Here is a 20,047-nt window from a genome sequence, read left to right as displayed (position 1 = left end):
TGACTTTATGCTATACTCTGATTAAAAAATGTTCCTTGTCTTAAGTTTTGATCACCTACTCATAAAAAGATCAGATTTTGTTTTTGACCACTTTCACGAATTCATGCTGTCTAACTTAAAATTATATATATTTTTTGTTTCTAGCAAGAACTCCTATGTGGTCTTTTATGAAACTCTCCAGTATTTTCCCAACTGTAGAAGTTACAGGTCTGTAGTTACTTGGTAAAGAGAATTGGGCAAGAAGGCTCTTCGAAGTGCAGTAGTCCCAAAGTTTTGACTGTTAAAACCGCTTACAGAATGGGTGTAAGGCTCCGACATCTCAAAGCATCAATGCAGGGCTCTTGTCACTATGTTACAGATCTTCCTGTGCCAACCAGCAGCTGCAGGGGGAGCTCAGGTAGCAGTATCAAGATGGCCACTGCTCTTCCAGGACCACTGTGGAATGCAAGGACCAAAAGTGACGTCAGGAGGGGGCAGTGACATGTTTCGGAGCATGCACAGATCACCCCTTTATCAAAACAAGACCCATTGTGCTTTGAGCCACGTTAAATAGGAGGACTGGGTGGGGGGGGGAAGGTGGTGCCAGGGGAGTGGTCATGCCCATATATGTAAAAGGCGATCATGGCAGATATTGTTTGCTAAGCATTCTGCACACGGAACAGATTAGCAGAGTTTGTGGAATGAATTCTGACAGCGGGGTTAAAGTGGATGGGGGTCATTAATGAATGATTCCCTGCATAATAAATCGCTACCTATTTAATACCAATAAAATACAACGGCAAATGTCAGTATCATACAGAAGTGTCAAAATAAGGGAAATAAAGAGCAATTTGATACTGGGAGCAATCAAATCAAACCATGCATATGGACATTTTACATAGATGTGATGTAAAAAGTGGCTTACAAGAAAAGCAGGAGAAAACCGTATCATAACCATGACTAACGCATAAGCATGAGCGACTTTATTATACTCTCTTGGCAATGATGTATATGGACAGGAAGAAAAACTCCCAGTGGTGTGGTGTTTATACTGATCAAATATCCAGAATCTAGAACCCAAAAAAGAAAATCTGGATGATATAAAATGTATAATATAACCACCATCAATATCTATATTCTGGTGTTAATCTAGTTCCTAATTTAAACCTCCTGGAGATAGTACATCTAAGGCATCTCCCTCCAACTTGGCCACTGGAATCTTTCCGCTACAGATAGTTCAGCAGGTATAGCCTCAATTACCCTGTCCTTTATGCTACATGGTAAATCCACTGATGACTACAGTGTTTGGTGAACACTGCCGTCTCATCAGAGGACAGTAAAGATATGCAGTGTTCCCAAAGTGCTTCCGCAATATGCAGATGGGTATGCCAAATCTGCTACAAATTCCCATTAGCATGTGTAAAAACTCCTGGGTTTTATCTTTTAATGGTGAATTGTTTTTTTTTTTTTTTGTGTTTTTTTTTTTTTTTTTCCCCTTTACGGTGTGTGACGCGTTTACATGTCAAGCAACATTGTTTACAGCATCGATACATTCCTGTAATGGGAAAACAAGTAGAGCCCTTTTTTATGGTGACTTAAATGTGTAATTTTAACTTTGCTCTGTTTCTCCTCCCCTCTCTGCCTGTCTCAAGCACCGCACCTGGGGACTAGCGGGGATGGGGGAGACCTTGCAGTGTAATGAGCACCGATTGGCTGCTCCTCAGGAAAGGAGTGTCAGGCTTATCCTTTATCCCTTTTGCTGCCAGAGCAGTTTTTTTGCACAAGTTGAAAAAAAAATCATTTTGGGCCTGCAGATTACACAACCCCCAAACATGATATGCTTTCTGAAAGCACACGCTAGAGAATAAAATAGTTGTAGTGCCAATTTTTTGTCACACAATATTGCTGCAAAATGTCAGTAAAAATACAAAAGTTAATTTTAGGGCACAAAAAAGCAAAATATATATAAATATTTGTGCAGTGATATGGAACACCTGTATCACAATCCTACGTCTTCATGCATAGGTACCCCCAGCATGTGCTTTTTTTTTTATGTGCATATATGCATGGGTGGAACGTCCTTTTTTTTTTTTTTCTCCCCCCCCCCCCCCCCCCCCCCCCAATCCCATAGGGGACAAAATCTGCCATGTTTCCCCTTGTATTACATTCTTTCCTCAACGGGGACCCGGAAGTGACATAACATCACTTCTGGGTCAGGGCAAGAACAGGAGGGTGTCTGCTCTCCTCTAGCTAGCAGCAGTGAACCAGTCCTGGGCCTGCAGCTGGGAGACAGTGGGTGGGGGGGAGGCTGGAACTATAGGCTGTGTGAAGACAATCAGGTGGCAGCAATGCCACCCGAATTCTTTCACCTGACAGGTGAGTCCTGCTGCTTGCCCACAGCAGGGCTAAGGGTTAAACAAAACTACCTACCTGGTGCCTGGAACTACATGTGTCGGGCAATATAAATTCAACATCCCTGGCTTGGCCCTAAAAACTCTGCAGAGTCAGAGGGAGTAAGATCTAAAGTGGCCTCTGTTAGGGGTGACTAATTATGTTGGAGATAAGTTGGCAGATATTTTGTTGGATGGTGAAAGACCCTCAGTAATGAGTTCTATGTTGGTGTTTTGAATCTCCTGGTGGGTCTCGCTGGCCATGAGAGAGTAGTGGCAGAATGGCTTGTCATGGGTTGTGGTACAGACCTATATTATTGCTGACACAGTTACCTGAGAGGTGGTTGCATACCTTAACTCTCAAGTAAATTGAGTGGTCATAGCCATAATATAGTATGGCTGATGTCACTTCTGGTCATTGCGTTCCACATGGACTGCATGCATTCCACAGCGGTCCTGGAAGGGCAGTGGCCATCTTGACACTGCTGCCTGAACTCCCCTTGCAGCTGCTGGTCGGCACAGCAAGATCTGGAATGACAGGAGCCCTGCATTGACTTTGATATGCCTGAGCCTTACACACCCATTCTGTACTTTTGGAATACTGCACTTAGCGCCTCCTTGCCTTCTTTCTATTTAGAGTATGCTTCAACTCATAGAAGTGCTCCTCTAGTGCCCTTTCCAGCAGTCTCTCTACACCCTATGAATTCCTTTTCTCCAGGTACTTGGTAAAGACTTTGACTTTTTTTTTTTTTTTTTATATATATAGGCAACATTGGCCTTACTCCAATCCTGTGGTACTATGCCAGTCATTAGTCTCTAAATATTAGAAACCATGGCTTTGAAATGACAGAGCTCAATTCTTTTAGGACCCCCTGGGTGTATGCCATCTGGTCCCAGTGCTTTATTCACCTAATTCTGTCTGAATAATTCTGGACCGTATCAATTTTGAGTCATTGCGGATCATTTGGGGCAGTCTCTAGCTCCCCCATGCTTCTTTTTGTATACAGAGCTGAAGAAGGTATTTAATTTTTTGCCTTTTTTTTTTGTCCCGGTCACCCACTATAGATTTTGTAAAGGGCCTACATGCTTAGACCTGACTTTTTTTTTTTTTTTTTTTTTTTTTTTTTAATATATTTTAAAAAAAAAAGGCTGCAAAATTAGAATTAAAAACTTTCAAACTTTTTTGCTTCTGATTTCTTTTCTGAGAGATGGCTATTTTTGTTTAATTTTTTTGTTTAGCTTTGGATGTGAGCCACAGGTTTTTTTATTTTTAGCGGGTTTTTTTTATGCTTATTGCTCATGGGAAATCTGTTCTCAGAAATAATTTACAGGGGATCCTGGAGGCCAGCATCAGTTCAGATCTCAGTCACTGTCATTGAATCCTTAAGGCGATTGGGAAACTGACTACTTGTTCAATAATGCTTGACTAGATCCATAGAGTAGCAGGTCTCTGGAGTGGAACAAAGCCTTGTATCCCGTGCAGGGTGCATTAATGAAAGGACATCATACAACACGTCTGGTGGCTCAGATCTCTTGCGTTTTGATTACCCATCTCACTTGCGCTACCTGATCTCTGCAGAGAACGTTGTCCATATGTTGGAAAGTAAAACCATTGCTCATCTGTGCCAGTCTGTTTTCTGACAAATGCCAGGTGTCAGCAGTATGCTCCCCACACTGACAGCGTGAGGAAAGTGCAGCCGGCAACTGTACACAGCTGATCACATGGTAAAAGGCCTCTGTGATTGGCCTTTACCACATCACATGTTCAGCTGTGTCTGTAGGACACAGCGATCGCTGGGGGTGCACGTGAGGGTGTGTTCTGGGAGGACTTCATATGATTCCCTCCCAGAGCTGGACCTCCGTGCTGTAGCTGTCATTCAGCTATAGTGTGGTTTCCAAGTGGCTAACTGATCCATAATAAAGAGACCAGGCTTAATTGCAAGATAAGAAAATTAAACAAATTTGGCTGGAGCTCTTCAGTGATAACTGAGATCCAGATTTATCCCTCTGTCTCACTCTCCACAGCCAATAGAAAACAAACTTGATACTTTGGTTCCTTGCCCACAAGTCTCCTTATCATTGATCAAGTGGTAATTGCATTGTCCCTGCTCTCCCTAAGCTTGTAATGGAAACCTTGTCCTACCCTCATGCCCTACTTCTAATTCCCAAGAAAATTGCTTAGTATTGGACATAAGCAGGGCGGTAAGTCTACCTTCAAGCTGCAACCTCTAAAGAGGGGGGTGGGGGGGATAGAAATTGTCCTGTTTCCATTTCTGCTGTTGCCAGGTGGCTGTAAGACATGGTACCTTTGTACCCTTATGTGCTCACTCCACCAGACTGGTGGGAGTTCAGCGTTGTATGAACTTAAGGCCTTTACATGACAGGTGGATGTCCAGGCCTCTGCAAATGCTTTCCTGTAAACTCTTTATATTCTCTTGCAATTGATCCATAATCTCTGTTCTGTTACTCTGCATTGCAGAAAAAAAGCTCTACTCTTTTATCACTTGTGAGTCTGGAATGCACCACTACAAACTCACACAGGACTCTTTTTGTAATTGCACTCAAAATGCAATGCGTATGGATCACATCTGTGTAAACCACTTCAAGAGGAATACATAATGTGTAGCCTGTCCTGATTCTGGATGCATTTTTCAAATGCACAGATTCACATGTGTGAACTATGGCAGCTCCATTCACACTTTGGCGTTTTGGGATCATGGCAGAATTGCTGCAGTTGTCACACGTCACATAGCATAAAGCTTGTCTCCCAAAATAAGCTCCTGCCTGACACTCCCCTTTCCTGATGAAAAGCACTCGGTCAGTGCTTGTCCCACTGCAAGGTCTCTCCCCTCCCTGCTAGTCCCCGGATGTGGTGCTGGAGACAGGCAGGGATGTGAGGAGAAACTTTTAATGTTTATAACATTGCACTGTTTAACCAGTTGCCGCCTGGCCTATAGCCAGATGGTGGCCAGACGAACAGCTTGTCCCTCTGGGTGGACACCATATGGTGTCCTTTCAGGCATACGCAGTGAGCCTGCCCGCAGGGCCACTCTGCGGCGCATCTGTCACCGGCTGTGTACCTCAGACATGGCTGATGACAGATCTGTGTACTAGCCTGTTGCCAGTACCATGTGACCTGCTTTGCTATAAGCAAAGTGTGTGTGTGTGAGAGAAAAAAAAATAAAAAATCACTTCCCCAAAGTAGTACAGTGTTACTATGGTAATGTAATACTACTTTAGTCATAGTGAAATATGAAAAAAATTAAAACTAATAAACGATTAACATCTTTTTGTACTGTCATCGGTGTCCTAATCACTGCTATGCCAGTTATGACACTGTACTGCACTGGTGACAGTATGTGAATTTTTTTTTTTTTTTTTTTAATTTTCCAAAAAATTTACAAAACTACTACTTCAAAAAATTAGATTGGCCATCAGTACTTCAGGATTGATCAATTTTCAGATATATACCATAGTTTGTGAACTCTATAACTTTCCTACAAACTAAATACATCCGAATTTGGGTTTTCACCAAATACATGTAGCAGAATATATCTTGGCCTAAATTTATGAAGAACAATTATTTATTTGCAAACTTTTATAACAAACCTTTTATTTATTTTTTTTAATCAGCATAACAAATCTACACCTAGATTCCAATTTTACAAAATGTTGCCAGCTGACACCAATTGAGTAAAATCACCACTCAATATCTAAAGTCCAAGAATAGTATGATCGACACTGGTCCAAATAATTATCGTGCTCTGTGTCTCCACCACCAATACAAGTGAGCCGCTCACCTCCAAAGCCACAATACCACAAATGGCAAAGGTAGCGGTGTTCCCCTCAGGGATAGTGACTCTGATAGATGCCTCTCAAATCCTTATCTTCTCAAGATGGGATACACAAGGCCTCAAACTCAGGAACACCAGATATGTTGGAAGGAGAAGGAAGCACACAAGGTCTAATGCACTCAGTTTTAAAATCTTAGACGATAAGTATTTACACTTCGAATTGAGCACTGCTGCCATATACACATGTCACACAATTGCTGGCATACAGCTCTATAGTAAGATGGCAACGGGATGACGACATGCCCAAAGCTTCCCCCCCCCCCCCCCTATAAGCATTACATCCAAGGCAGGGACTTCTTCAGTCAAGGGAGTAAATTAGCAGGTAACCTTTCTATTAGCTTTTTCACAAGAGGCCACTGCCTAATTCATGGACACCTAACATGCTAGAAAGTCACTACGATTTTGGCATATTAAGGAAAGATGTGTATATGGACTGTCAATTCTTTCAAGTGTTAGTGACTTTGTAATTCTATGGCTCAAGGACATTACAATGGACAGTCAACATGTGGTGGCATGTTTGTGTTTCACATTTCCCCAAAACTAGAAAAAAATCTATATTAACCTGCTGTGTACAGAGCAGCCTGGATCCTTTTCTTGAGTCCCCCCGCTGGAGCTGCTGGTCCTTAACTCCTGTTGGGTGCCGCCACAGCAAGTAGCTTGCTATGGGGGCACCCGCTGCTCTGTCCATTCAAACATGAGCTGTGGCTCAGTCCCACCTCCTGGCTCACTGGCTGTGATTGACAGCAGTGGGAGGCAATGAGAAGACGGAGTCCTGGGATAGCCAAGACTCCAGTGTAAATCACTGGATCAAGAGGAGGTTTAGGTGAGTATTCGGGGGGGCTGGTGCAGTTTCCAAACCCCCCCCATCTAAGATAACAAGTCTGTGTAGACCTGTCAATGCCATCCATTTTTAAACATTTTTTATTATAATATAGTGATCGTGTAGAATTCCAGTTTAACAAAACCTAAATTCAGCAATAACATGTTATGTTTAACATCTTTTTGTAGGAACGAGAACCTTATGTGAAGAGCACCAGTTTCAGTGTGGTAATGGACGTTGTATCACTGAAGTATGGCGGTGTGATGGAGATAAGGACTGCGCTGATGGATCAGATGAAAGCTCATGCAGTAAGTTCCAGGTCCATGTGAACAGTCTGCTTTCTCAAATAAGTGACATTAAAGCAGAAGTAAAAGCATGCATATATACTTGGTTCTAATGGTCTGTAGTGGCCATAGCAAATGGTGTGAATCTGTAATGCAGTGGCTCTCAACCTTCCTAATGCTGTGACCCTTTAATACAATTCCTCATGTTGTGGTGACCCCCAACCATAAAATGATTTACCCAGTAATCATAATTCATGAGTGTCGTTTTACCTCCAATACTGCTGCTTTCAACACAGCAGCTCCTTTCTACACAGTAGCTGCTCTTTACACATCGGAAATATGTGTTTTCTGATGGTCTTAGGGGACCCCTGTGAAAGGGTCGTTCGACCCCCAAAGGGGTCGCGACCCACAGGTTGAGAACCACTGCTGTAATGTGTGGTCTCTGAATCTGTTCCCATGAAGCTGGCTGACCCCACTTTGTAACATACCATCTTCAAGTAACAATGTCCATAGTCTTGGCACGGGTGTCGAACTAAAATTCAGTGTCTCTTCTGCAACAAAACAAACCTTTTACTTGTTTGCAGTCTCATGCAGAATGTACACTGAGCTGTACATGCGCAGCTCCGTTTACATTTCAGGCACAGTGCCTGTGTGCTAATTTTTTAATGACTCCTGTGTGGGGATTACATGAAAACTGCTGGGGATCAGCACTTGGGATGGACGCAAAGTATTTTTTAATTCAGTGCCACTTTTTTCATATTCCTAAAGTGGAACAAAGTGTGTGTGTGTGTGTGTGTGTGTGTGTGTGTGTCCCCTGTTACATGTATGCCTGGCTGCTGTCTAATCCTGCAGTCTTGTGGGAGATGCGATGTGAGTGTCCTGCAGAGCCATGGACATCCAAGGCCAGAATGGCAGTGAGGGACAGGTCTAGAGTAAAAACCCATAGATGAACAGGAAAAACCTGGCATCTGTGACTGCAGTGGGGGGAGGGTTTAAACTGTACAAATTCCCTTTTTTTTGTGTCCAAGCACTCAAAGCTTTAGAACAAGCACTCTGACCTTGCCAGCTGCTTGTACTGTGATGTTACAACCTGAACTTCAGAGTATACTGTAGTATTTAGGATTAAGGGACTGTTCACACTAGGTGCGTTGGGACAACACTGGGCACCCATGTTCACTTTTTAGTCCCAAGGCTAGGTGGAAAGCATTCTCTCCTCAGGCCAACTCACACGATAATGCAGCTGTGGTTTGCAGTGAACAATATTGATTTTGCAGTGTGGTTCCATGCAGTCCAATGCCTCCTACCACACTGCTGCCAGTATGAACTTGATGAATGTTACCTTTCAATAAAGTGTGATGTGATGCATCAGCACCTTCTCCCAGTGCACTCCCAACAGTTCAGCAAAGCTGCTGTGAACAAGCCCTTGGTTTTTGTCCAACCTAGAAACTCCTGCTTTTGGTTTATTAGAGGGCTGGCAGGCTGCCAAGAGTTTGCTCTTCATGGAAAAGCTGAGATTTAAGACTGCATTCATGCCTTAGGCCCTGTTTGCACTTGAGTGGTATGTAACTTATAGCTCAAATTTTGAACAGGCAAGACTATTTTGAATAACCCTTCGCACCTGTGCATCCTACTGCTTTTAGCAAAACTCCTCCTGTTTCTCAAAGTACCCGAGCTACAGTTCAGGCAGAATTTAGTGTTTTGTTCCCATAGACATCAATGGAAACTCCTGAAAAGCACAACCTGCGCGTTTTTAGGTTTTGTTTATTCCTCCTTGCTCCAACAGCACCTTTTTGCCTTTTTTCCAACAGGCTTTTTTCACTAAAAAAGTGTTCAGTGCTCTAACAAAAGCTGCAAAAACTTGCAATTCTGCTCCAAAAACTTGAAGAAAACACTTGATAACATGATGCTTAGGTGTGTGTAAAATCGCAAATTTACAGAAAGCACGAAAAACAGCTATCTTGTTTTTTGTATGACCATTCATTGTAATGACACCCTGAACAATGCAAAAACATGCATTTGTAACATGAAAAATCAGATTGACTCTGAGAGCTGCATGAGCTACATTTCTGTCTTGTCGCATGTAGGGCAGCATGTTGAAGGTGAAAGGCTGCCCTATGCATTTTTTCCAGGTGCATGTTTTTCCCATTTCTCCAATGTCTAAACTAGCCCCTCAAATCACATCTAGCTATACAGCAGGGATCTCCAAACTGTGGCCCATGGGCCAGATGTGGCAGTTTGCTTGCTTATATCTGGCTCTGACACTATTCCTCCCATTGGCACCAAAGACAGGACACTAATCCTCCCACTGATGCTAATGATGGGGCACTATTCCTCCCTCTGACACTATGTAATATTTCTACTCCCACTGACCACCAAGACTATGGCATTGTTTACTGCCAACAATACCAAGGCATTTTCTATTTAAACTTTGAGGGCCAGAGTGGTCAGTGCAAAGGGCAGTAAACTGGCCCTCTGTTTCCACGTTTGGAGACCCCTGCTATAGAGCATTTGTGTTCAGAATATCTATAACCAAACGTTTAAGTTTATAATTTATATGCTATACTTCTAGCCTGCTCCTTACTCCCTGCGGATAATTTATTTTATTTTTCTGTACAGTAGCACAAACCTTTTGTCAGATTTGTATGTCTGCCTTACAGGTTTTCCATCACTTCCTTTTTCAGTAAAACCATTTTCAGCCGGACAAGAACCCCAGAGAGCATGACTGCTCAGTTCACAGGTGCAATGAGAGTTCACTTTTGGTCTCATTTGACCACACTATATTCTCACAGGCTTGTCTAAATGTTATGCAGCAAAATTTAAACAAGCTTCAACATGCTTTTTCTTCAGCAATGTAGTCTTGTGTGGTGAGTGTGCATACAGACCATGGCAGTTTAGTGCATTACCTAACTTTCTTTGAAACAATTGTACCTGCTAATTCCAGGTCTTTCTGAAGCTCTCCATAAGGTGGTCCTTGGCTCTTGGACAACTCTTTTCACTCCATGAAATCTTGTGAGGAGCACCTGATCGTGCCCGGTTTATGGTGAAATGATTATCTTTCCACTTCTGGGTTATGGGCCCCAACAGTGCTCACTGGAACATTCAGAAGTTTTGCAAGATCTTCACAACCTTCTTGTTGCAAAACACACTGATGGTATTGGTTACAGAAGGATTTCTAGAGGGGGGTGTTTTTGTTGTTGGTTTTTTTTTTTTTTTGCACCTCTTCCTTGTGTTTAATACTCATTTTTCCCACTGTGTGTGTGATTGTGTAATATAATTTTAGAATGAGCTGGGGCAGTGGTGATGGGGGAACAGTAAGAGGGCAGAGCAAAAACTTAAAGGAGTGGCTGTGGATATAGTATACTAGGATTTTGGCAAAGCATTTGACACTGTTCTGCGCACACAGCTAATTTTTAAGATCGTCTTAGAAAATTCAGTTTGTAAATGAGTAGAAAACAAATTTTTTGGTCCGAGGTGATTGTTAGTGGCATACCCCCATTTTCAGTGTTCAGGACCTTCTTGCTTAACATTTAAAAAAAAAAAAAAAAATATATATATATATATATATATATATATATATATATATATATATATATATATGGTTTGGGATTAAAAGTACCATTTCAGTGTTTGCAGATGATGCCAAGCTGTGCAGTGGAATAACATAAGTACAGGAAGTCTCCAACTTGCAAGCCAACCTCAATGCACTCTTTAATTGGGCAACTAACTGGCAAATGAGGTTCATTACTGATAAATGTAAAGTTTTGCACTTGTGGGGCTAAGAACATGCATGCATTGTACATTCTAAGAATAGCTGGGGGACACAATGGCAGAAGGATTTGATTGTGCTGGTAGATCATATTCTTAAGAACTCCAGGATAGTCAATCATCCATTAGTACCCCCCCCCCCCCATACAAAACATTAAACTGTTAATACATTTGTGAAATTCCTTACCATTGAGGAGAAAAGCCTAATTACATTTTTAGGAAGTCTTCATTGTAATTCAAACAAGAACAGCATCTGCTCTGCCAAGGAGGAAGTGTAACCGCAAATATTAAATCCTCTCCTGTACAGTAAAAGGAAACTACAGTTCCCATCACCCTCTGGGAATTGCATTGAATGTGGGCTGGTATGCTAGGTCTGGACATGCTGAATGTGTACTCGTCCACTTGAACATAAATCACGCCCCTCATTCTCCATCCACACTGCTCAGCACCACACAGCAGGACAATTAAGTGACAATCTTATCAATGTAAAGCATGCATGAGCAAAACATTTAGTTAATTTCTATGTAGTTTAGTTAAAATACTTAATTCTCCCTCCTCCTAGATTTTGTTACTAGCTGTGGCTGCTATTCTCACATGTGATCTCTCCCCCTCCAGCCGTAACGAATAAATAGATTATTCAAACTGTTGCCATATTACAGGAGATGACTTGAAACCTATCCAATGGGGTCACAGACCAGAACGCATAATACAGCAAGGAACGTGTTGAACCTCTGACAGTGTGTTTGGGGGGGTGGAGCTAGGAGGTAGAGCCAGCAGTCCCAGCAACTGATGGCTGCCAGAAACACTTAGCAAGCTGGATGAGTGGGGAGGCATACAGAACAACCCATGCTCTGCATTCTCCCTGCATCTGCTGAATGCCTGCTTCTCCTCCGCTTCTTCCTCCAGCAGGCGTTCAGCGGTAGCAGATAGGATAATAGAGGGTCAGTTGCTCTCTATGCCAGCCTTCTCATCCTGGATCCTGGTGAGGCAGGACCTGAGCAGCTGTCAAACTCCAGCCAATGATTGGGATGCTTAAGAAAGAGGCCAAACAGAAAACTGGGTTGGTAGAAGGCTCTGATGGCAGGTGCTTGTACCAACACTAGATTGCACTCTGAGCCCAGACTCAAACCTTACCCCAGTCAGAGAATTTATTTACCTGACACATTTTTAATGTGCAATTTGGACAAGAGTCCTCAGGGTACCCTTTCACTGGAGCTTTCAAGAATGACTTTCAAGCATATATGTTTAACCTCCTCCCGGTCTGCCTTCTAAGGAAATGACGGGCGCAAGGCGGTTCTCTCGTTCTGGGGGGACGTCATGACGTCCTCCCACTCTAACTGGGGGCACGCAGCTCGGCAATCGCTGGTGCGCTGTCTTTCGGGCACAGCGGATCACTGATCAACGGAAGGAGCCGAACACATCGGCTCAATCATGTGATTAGCTGCATCCAATCACAGCCGATCGCTTGTAAATAAGGAAATGCTGGTTATCCGCATTTCTCTCCTCACGAGCTGTCAGCCGACAGCTCGAGAGGAGAACTGGTAATCGGCATTCCTTGGAGTGGACATGAGCACTGATGATCAGTGTAGCCCCAGCAGTGCCACCTGTCAGTGTCCAATGCCAGCTGTCAGTGCTCATCAATGCCACATCAGTGGCCATCTGAGATGCCAGTCAGTGCATGAGTGCCGCCTTTCAGTGCCCATCAGTGATGTCTGTCAATGCCCATCACTGCAGCCTCATTGGTGCACATCAGTGAAGGAGAAAAATCACTTACACACACACACACACACTTTTGTTATACAATTTTGTGTGTGTGTGTGTGTGTGTGTTGGTTTGTTTAGCAGAAAATAAAAAAACCCAGAGGTGATTAAATACCACCAAAAGAAAGCGGTCTCAAAAAATGCCATGAGTACGATGTTGCATGACCGCGCAATTGTCATTCAAAGTGTGACAGAGCTGAAAATTGGCCTGGGCAGGAAGGGGATATGTGGACAAGTGGTTAAAGAATAAGTTCACCTTTTGGAACATGTTCCAGCAGCTACAGACTCTCCCCACTCCATGTGATAGTTGGTTGGGGATTTGAAACTAGCTGGGCTCTGCCCATACGACTGCATCATTTTATTCAGTTTCCCTGTGCATTAATGCCTAAAAGTACTATCCAGCCTTTGCGGATAGTACTGCAGGTGCAATGTCAGGCTCACCAGAGCCCTCGCAGTATAATCTTCTGATCGCAGGTGCAATGATTTACAGGCTCCCTAGAAACCAAGAAAAATTGTTTGGTTTTTTTTTTTAAATCTTTTAGACAAGAGCCTGGTGAAGCAAGCCATAGATGAATGATTTTCTTTCCTTCCTGTATTGTGTCCCAGAAGTGATGGTTTGGTTCCCATAGAGCCCTGATCTCAATAAGGAGTCTGTTTGGAACAACCTACCTGCTGTGTTCACATAACACTTCGTGTATTCCCAAACATCTTGGATAACTAACCACAGATCTTCAGTGGATGTAGGCTGCATCAAATCTCTCTCTCCATTAATCCCAGACAGTTTTTAGAGCAGGGCTCTGTGGGGGCCAAACATCACTTTCAGGACTCCTTGTTCTTTAAGCTGAAGATCTTAATGACATCTGGCTGTTTTGGGGTCATTGTCTTGCCAATCACACACCTCCCTAACGCATGAAGTATCTGCCTGTTTTTTTTTTTTTTCTCAGCATTGAGGACCATAGATGCAATGGCTGGCTAAGGAGCCTTAATGCAGCGGAAGATGAGCACCAAGATTTTTTTGATGGTCTAATTTGTAGGGTGTGAACAGTTGAGGCTGTGGTTTGAACTCTTATTTTTGGGGTGATTTTTCATCCAATATAATCTGTACTAGCTAATATTTGAAAAATATATGTAGGTACAGTGAAAACTGAAATTTGCTGTGCATATGCAAAAAATAGCAGTAAGCTGTTCTATGGTTAGACCACTTTTTTAACTTTCTGCTCGAATTGCTAGAGACTTATTTGTTGTCCAAGTACTTGGAAATTATAGTGATGCATTCCCCCCCCCCCCTTTCTTTCCATAGTAAAGAAAACCTGTGCAGTGGCAGATTTTGTGTGCAACAATGGCCAGTGTATTCCAGAACTATGGCAGTGTGATGGAGACCCAGACTGTGAGGATGGATCTGATGAGACCTCAGAACTTTGCCGTAAGTGATCTAGTGTTCTAAGGCATGATGCTTGCTGGGAAAAATTAGGAAACTTGGTGGACACCTTTTTTTTTTCTACTGCTTTTGATGCCTTCCCATCAACTTACAAAGAATGGTGCCTTTTTAATGCGCTTGTGGAAAAACTGCAATGCACAGAACTTTTCAAAAAAATTTAAGCTCACCAGTGTGAAGGTGGCTTTGGCTTCTTTGATAGCAGAATATTTATTTAGGTGATCTTTTGACCTGTGTACCTTTTTTGAAAGGAGGTGTTTGGGTTTTTTTTTTTTTTTTCCCCACTCCCCCCCCCAAAAAAAATATACATAAAATATCTCAAACTCAGTCGTAATTTAGGCCAAAATATATTCTGCTACACGTCTTTGGGGGAAAAAAAAATCTCAATATGGGTGTATTAACTGGTTTTTGTGCAAGGTATAGTCTATAAACTATGGTGTATGTACTGGAATATACGCAGGTTTTACTTTTGACTGCCTATCATTTCTTGAGGTGCTAAAATGACAAGGCAGTACAAAGACCCTCCAAATGACCCCTTGGAATGTAGACACCCCAAGGATTTTGAGGCATGTTGAGTCCATGGAATATATTTTATTTTTGCTTTTTACAGGGCGCAAGTCTCCCCTCCTGCAATTCCCAGACATTTCTGTTCCACTGGGAGCCTATGACCACTGAAAGTGGTTGGGTTGGCTGCCTAGAGGATGGGAGGAACATCTGTTCCCTGACCTGATGAAGCTGGAAACTACTAGGATTTGTCATTGGTTTCAGTTCTGTTTCTCCCTGTGTGGTTTAATTAGTTGGGCAGCTGGTGAAACAGGTTTTTGTTTTGTTTATCCGCTGCCTTGGAGGCCAGAGGACAGGTTTGGGGGGGGGGGGGGGTCTAATCACCTTATCACAAGTGGGGGGTGATATTTGATCTAAAATTGAAGAAAAAAACTTAGTGTAGTTATGTTTCTGGGGTGGTATGGGTTATTTGGCTAAATGGCTTTCAATTTGACTTCTATGCAGACCTGAAAACCTGCAGGGAAACTGAAACAAGTTGTGGACCACGTTCAACGCAATGCATACCCCTTTTTTGGCTGTGTGATGGTGAATATGACTGTGACAGTGAAGAGGATGAAGAGAACTGCCGTAAGTGCTTGCTGGTTTTGTTTTTTGTTTTTTTTTTTTCGTTTGTTTTTGTTTTTCTCTGACACCAAGGGAAAAATGGTGACAGGGGAGGTACCTCCAGCAGATTGGCAGCCTCAGTGCTGTTACTGTGAGCTGTGTGGAGGGGGCTGTCTCTTCCCTCCAATCGGCTCTGAGCTCTCCTCATTGAGCTTCCAGTGCATAACTTCAGCTCTGTTTTCTGAACTTAGGCAAGCTTTATAAATTCAGCGTTTTGAATGGCTGAAGAGAAGACTGCAGCTAGATGGGTGCATCTTGTGTAAGGAGGATTTTTTTTTTCCTCTTTAATTACCTGAGGCCAGTCACTTCATTGGGTATATGAAGGTTTACAACCACTTTAACTTTTCATTTAGTCTAGGTTACTATTCATACAAGCATCATAGGGCTGCATAGCTAATAGAGGTAGTCTTGTGTTTGTGTTTTTTTTATTTTTTTTAACTGCCTGCAAATGAGCTTTTTATCTGGGTATCATTTATTTAGCTGTCTGCATAGCCAGCAGGGTCAGAGCATGGCAGTGAAGTGGAAAATTATTTTGCTGACATGGCTTTAAAAATATTCTTAACTCCTCAGCTGACTTGGCAACAATATCAAATGTAGCTGGGGGATGGAGACCAGCTGGGGTTAACATTTTAAACTCCTCGAATTTTGGGTGTGTGGGTTTTTTTTTTTTTTTTTTTCTGGTCATCAGTCCTTAGAGGAAGGAACTGCTTGAAAGGTAAATGCCTTTTCATCAACCTTTTTTGAATAGGCACTCATTAACATGTATGATAGACCAACTTTTTTTTTTTTTTTTTTCCCCTAGCTTTGGCTAGAACAGGGATGATTTAAATTGTCTAGTATGTGTTCTGCTATCCAGCGCTCCATTGGTGGTTCCCCTGACTTCCTGTGTGTGTTCTCCCCTGTCTGTGCCCCTTTCTTTAGGTGAGTTTTTTTGGGGAGGTTTTGTTTGGTTTTTGATTCCCCCCCCCCCCCCCCTCTACCAGTTCTAGCTTTCCCACGAATCTGCTGAATAAAAACAGTAGCTACTCTCCATTACCCTTGCATCTTACTGGCAGTGACAGGAAGTTAGAGTAAATCTCTCCAATGGAGCCCAGATAGTAATAATCTGCAAGGGGCTCTCACCTTTCCCATTTCTATCCCAAGAGCTAAATTTGTGCTGTACGTTAATGACAAATCCATGTGATTTGTCACTAATCAATATATTCGCTTGGCAAAATATGTTGAGAGAAAGTGACCTTTTGCGTTGCAAGATCTCAAAACTATATTGGGCAATGCCCTGCAGTATGGTTCTCAACCTTCTTTACAGCTCTGTCTATTCTTACTTACAGAGAATGTGACCTGTAGTCCCGCTGAGTTCACTTGCTCCAATGGTCGCTGTATTTCCATTAACTTTTACTGTAATGGTCACAAAGATTGCAGTGATGGAAGTGATGAAGTAAACTGCACCCCTCCGACATGTGGAGCTCATGAGTTTCAGTGCAAGAACTCTTCGTGCATACCACTGAACTGGGTATGTGATGATGATGCAGATTGTGCCGACCACTCGGATGAGTCTTTGGAACAGTGTGGTCGCCAACCAGTTATTCCCCAGAAGTGTTCCCCCAGTGAGATTCCTTGTGGCTCTGGAGAATGCATTCACAAGAAGTGGCGGTGTGATGGCGATGCAGACTGCAAAGATAAGAGTGATGAAATGAACTGCCCGTAAGCCGATTTTTATCTTTTTCTTCAGTATAGCATTGGTGTAAAGTAACTGAGGCTTTTTCTAACCATATATCAGATGATCTGCACACAAATGCATTTTTTTTTTTTTTCCTTCAGCACTGTGCCGAAATTTGTAGTCTGATCTGCTGACAGCCTAAATATTTACTGCTACTCAGGGACTTTGCCATTCAGCATAATGGCAGCCTTCAGAAAGAAATGGACAGTGCTGAGGCAATTTACTGCACACACTTAATTTTGGTAGCATGATTATTAATGTGGAATGTATGTTCCTTGTTAAAGAACATTTAATTTTTTATCATTGTTATGGGCAAAGTTCCACTTTTAAAAGGGTCATATATTAGACCATAACGTGGAAAAAAATCCTTCGCTCTCCTACATTAAGATGGCTTCATTAAAAAAAAACAAAACTAAACAATACTCATGCGCTAAACAATATGGGTAGTGAAGTGCTGCCTAATTACAAATAAAAATATAAAATGGTGTCCTCTAATCCAATTACATCATTCAAATTCCATAATAGTGCAAAATCGTGCGGTCTCTAAAAAAAAAAAAAAAAAAAAAAAAAACAAAAAGTTTGTGCTGTATTCTTCTTAAATGGTGCTTATAAATGCACTGTGCTCCCCACTGGTGTCCAACCCCTCCCCCCCCCCCCCCTTCCCACACACTCACGGACTAGAGTGGACTCTTAGGTTTAAATAAGTCTAATACGCTTTGGTGGGAGAATCCCAGTGTTGGGTTTTGTATTTCTCGTGGATGGGTTCCTTATTTGCAGAGATGGTCAAATGTAGATACTCATAGAAAGTGAAGAAAGGGGCCATATAGTGTAATTCCAGTAAAGTAAATACATTGCACACTCATATTTTAAAATCTGTGTCAAGCATATAACTTATGAAACCGGAAATGGTGCACCAGTGTGCGCTCCGACCAGAAGCGATGTCACCACAGCTCTTGTCATCTGACACATTTTGCCCCACCTACTGGGTGTCCTCAGAGGCTCGAGCCCATGGGTCACAGTGACCATAGTTGAGCTATCCTAAAACTTCTCCTACTCCCTTCACTATGTATCCTGTACCTAAAAGTGAACCCTCCTTGGCCATCTTATAATTAGCGAGTGTACTTGCTAATCTAAAACAAATTCCTTTTTATACTGTCATTACAAAAAAGCCACATCAGATCATAAACCCAATGTTGAACGTGTAGTATATTTATATTGGACATGGCATATTGAATTTACATATAGATTTAGGTTACTGATGTACTAGACAAGCGCAAATCACTCAGTTGTGCCCTCTAGTGACTTTGCACTAATATGGACTTTGGAGTAATTGTATTTACTATACAGTATTTATAAAGCGCCAACAGTTCACTCAGCGCTGTACATTACAAATGGATGACACGATTTATATATTTCTGTGAGGGACACTACATTTTTGTAGTAGCAGCAGCCTTTTATTCCTGATTTTATTCAAAATAGATTTTTTTTTTTTTTTGTTTTGGAATTCATTTTACTTCGGATTCAAGTTATGATCGCTCACAGAATTACACATTGAGGCTTATTTTATATATATATATATATATATTTACTTTTCTTGCGCTGACACAAATGAATGATAAGCTGCGGCAAGCACCTAAATGTGCTCCCACATCCCAAGAGTGCTGCCCGTGGGCCAGATGTGGCGCTTGGCTTGCTTTTATCCAGCCCATGGGGCATTGTTCCCACTGACACCGACAATGGGGCACTGTTGCTTGCACTGACCACCAAGCCTAGGGTATTTACTCCCACTGGCCACAATCCGGCCCCCCCCCCCCCTAAAGTTTGAACAGCAGTAAACTGGCTTTTTTCACAGAGCTATTTGTTTACACATTGGGTTTGATCAGCCGTCTCCAAATTTTTGAAATGGCAGAGCGCCTAAATCCAAATATGTAAAACCTATATCCAAAAATAAAAAACTAGCAAACACCCTGAGCTGATGAATAGTGTAAAAACACCTAACTAAACTGAAGCATAAAGTGTGAAAACCAACAAAAACTTGTAAAATAAGCTGAGCCTCCGCAGCTATACTAAATATACAAAAATAAATGTTGAATAATGGCAATAATGACGTGCACAATGCAGTCCAAAAGTGATTTGTCTGTCTTCCAACATTTAAAGTAATGCACCAGTAACTTCAACAGGTGTGCAAATCAATCCTGATCCTCCACCTTCAGGCATATATGCTCACCTTTTTAATAGCTGACCCCCCTAGAAGATATAGATCAACATGCGCTCAATATTAATCCCACCAGATCCTCTGCTTCCACAGGTCTTTTCAGGAACAGTCTTTTACATCCTCACTCCGATGGATAGGTGCTCAAAAGATGAACTCCTCGGTGCATATGTCACGTGACTTCTTCAGGGATTCCTTGTTTACTGCTTCATTGTTTTATTTTTGATGTGTTTCACGTATAGCTTGCATTTAGTGGCTTAGCCAATTTTTCTCACTTACTATTGACTTCATTTCACATGTATTCATTTACACATTGGGTTTGATGCTCAGGAGGGTTTGTTTTTCAGTCTCTAGGGGGCAGCGAAGTACTATTTTTGGGGTAAATTTTAATTAATTAATCTAGTCATGAAGGTATTCTGCTTCTGCAGTACTGTTCAGAAAACCCATAATACTCCCAGCTCTGTCAGGTACACCTTCCATTGTTATAGCTAGATTATTTTAAAAAACTATACAGCTAGAATTTCTGCACTACATACAAGTGCAATGCTACACTTTTTAAAAAAAAAAAAAACCATAAACGTTGTTTGGGTTTGACCTGCATACAATTTTGACCTTTTTGTTCATAGAAATGGAAAGGTTAATTTTGTCCTATCGCAGTCAAGAC

At 42.1% G+C, this 20,047-nt stretch overlaps 1 protein-coding gene across 1 annotated transcript in view; it reads left to right on the top strand.

Moving 5' to 3' along the window:
• Positions 1-17,159, top strand: part of LOC149451489 (very low-density lipoprotein receptor-like) — a 40,270-nt gene extending 23,111 nt beyond the window's left edge. Inside the window, exons 2-5 of the mRNA XM_089690611.1 lie at positions 7,232-7,351; positions 14,153-14,275; positions 15,296-15,418; positions 16,783-17,159. Of these exons, the coding sequence (XP_089546737.1) occupies positions 7,232-7,351; positions 14,153-14,275; positions 15,296-15,418; positions 16,783-17,159 (743 nt within the window). The remainder of the gene's footprint in view (positions 1-7,231; positions 7,352-14,152; positions 14,276-15,295; positions 15,419-16,782) is intronic.
• The last annotated feature ends 2,888 nt before the right edge of the window (positions 17,160-20,047 follow it).

Source organism: Staurois parvus, unplaced genomic scaffold (assembly GCF_062004578.1).
Source record: "Staurois parvus isolate SC_StPar_1 unplaced genomic scaffold, SC_StPar_1.0 ptg000537l, whole genome shotgun sequence".
NCBI classification, from domain to species: Eukaryota; Metazoa; Chordata; class Amphibia; order Anura; family Ranidae; genus Staurois; species Staurois parvus.
The sequence above is the reverse complement of the archived record's forward strand: the minus strand, read 5'-3'. Positions and strand labels throughout refer to the sequence as shown.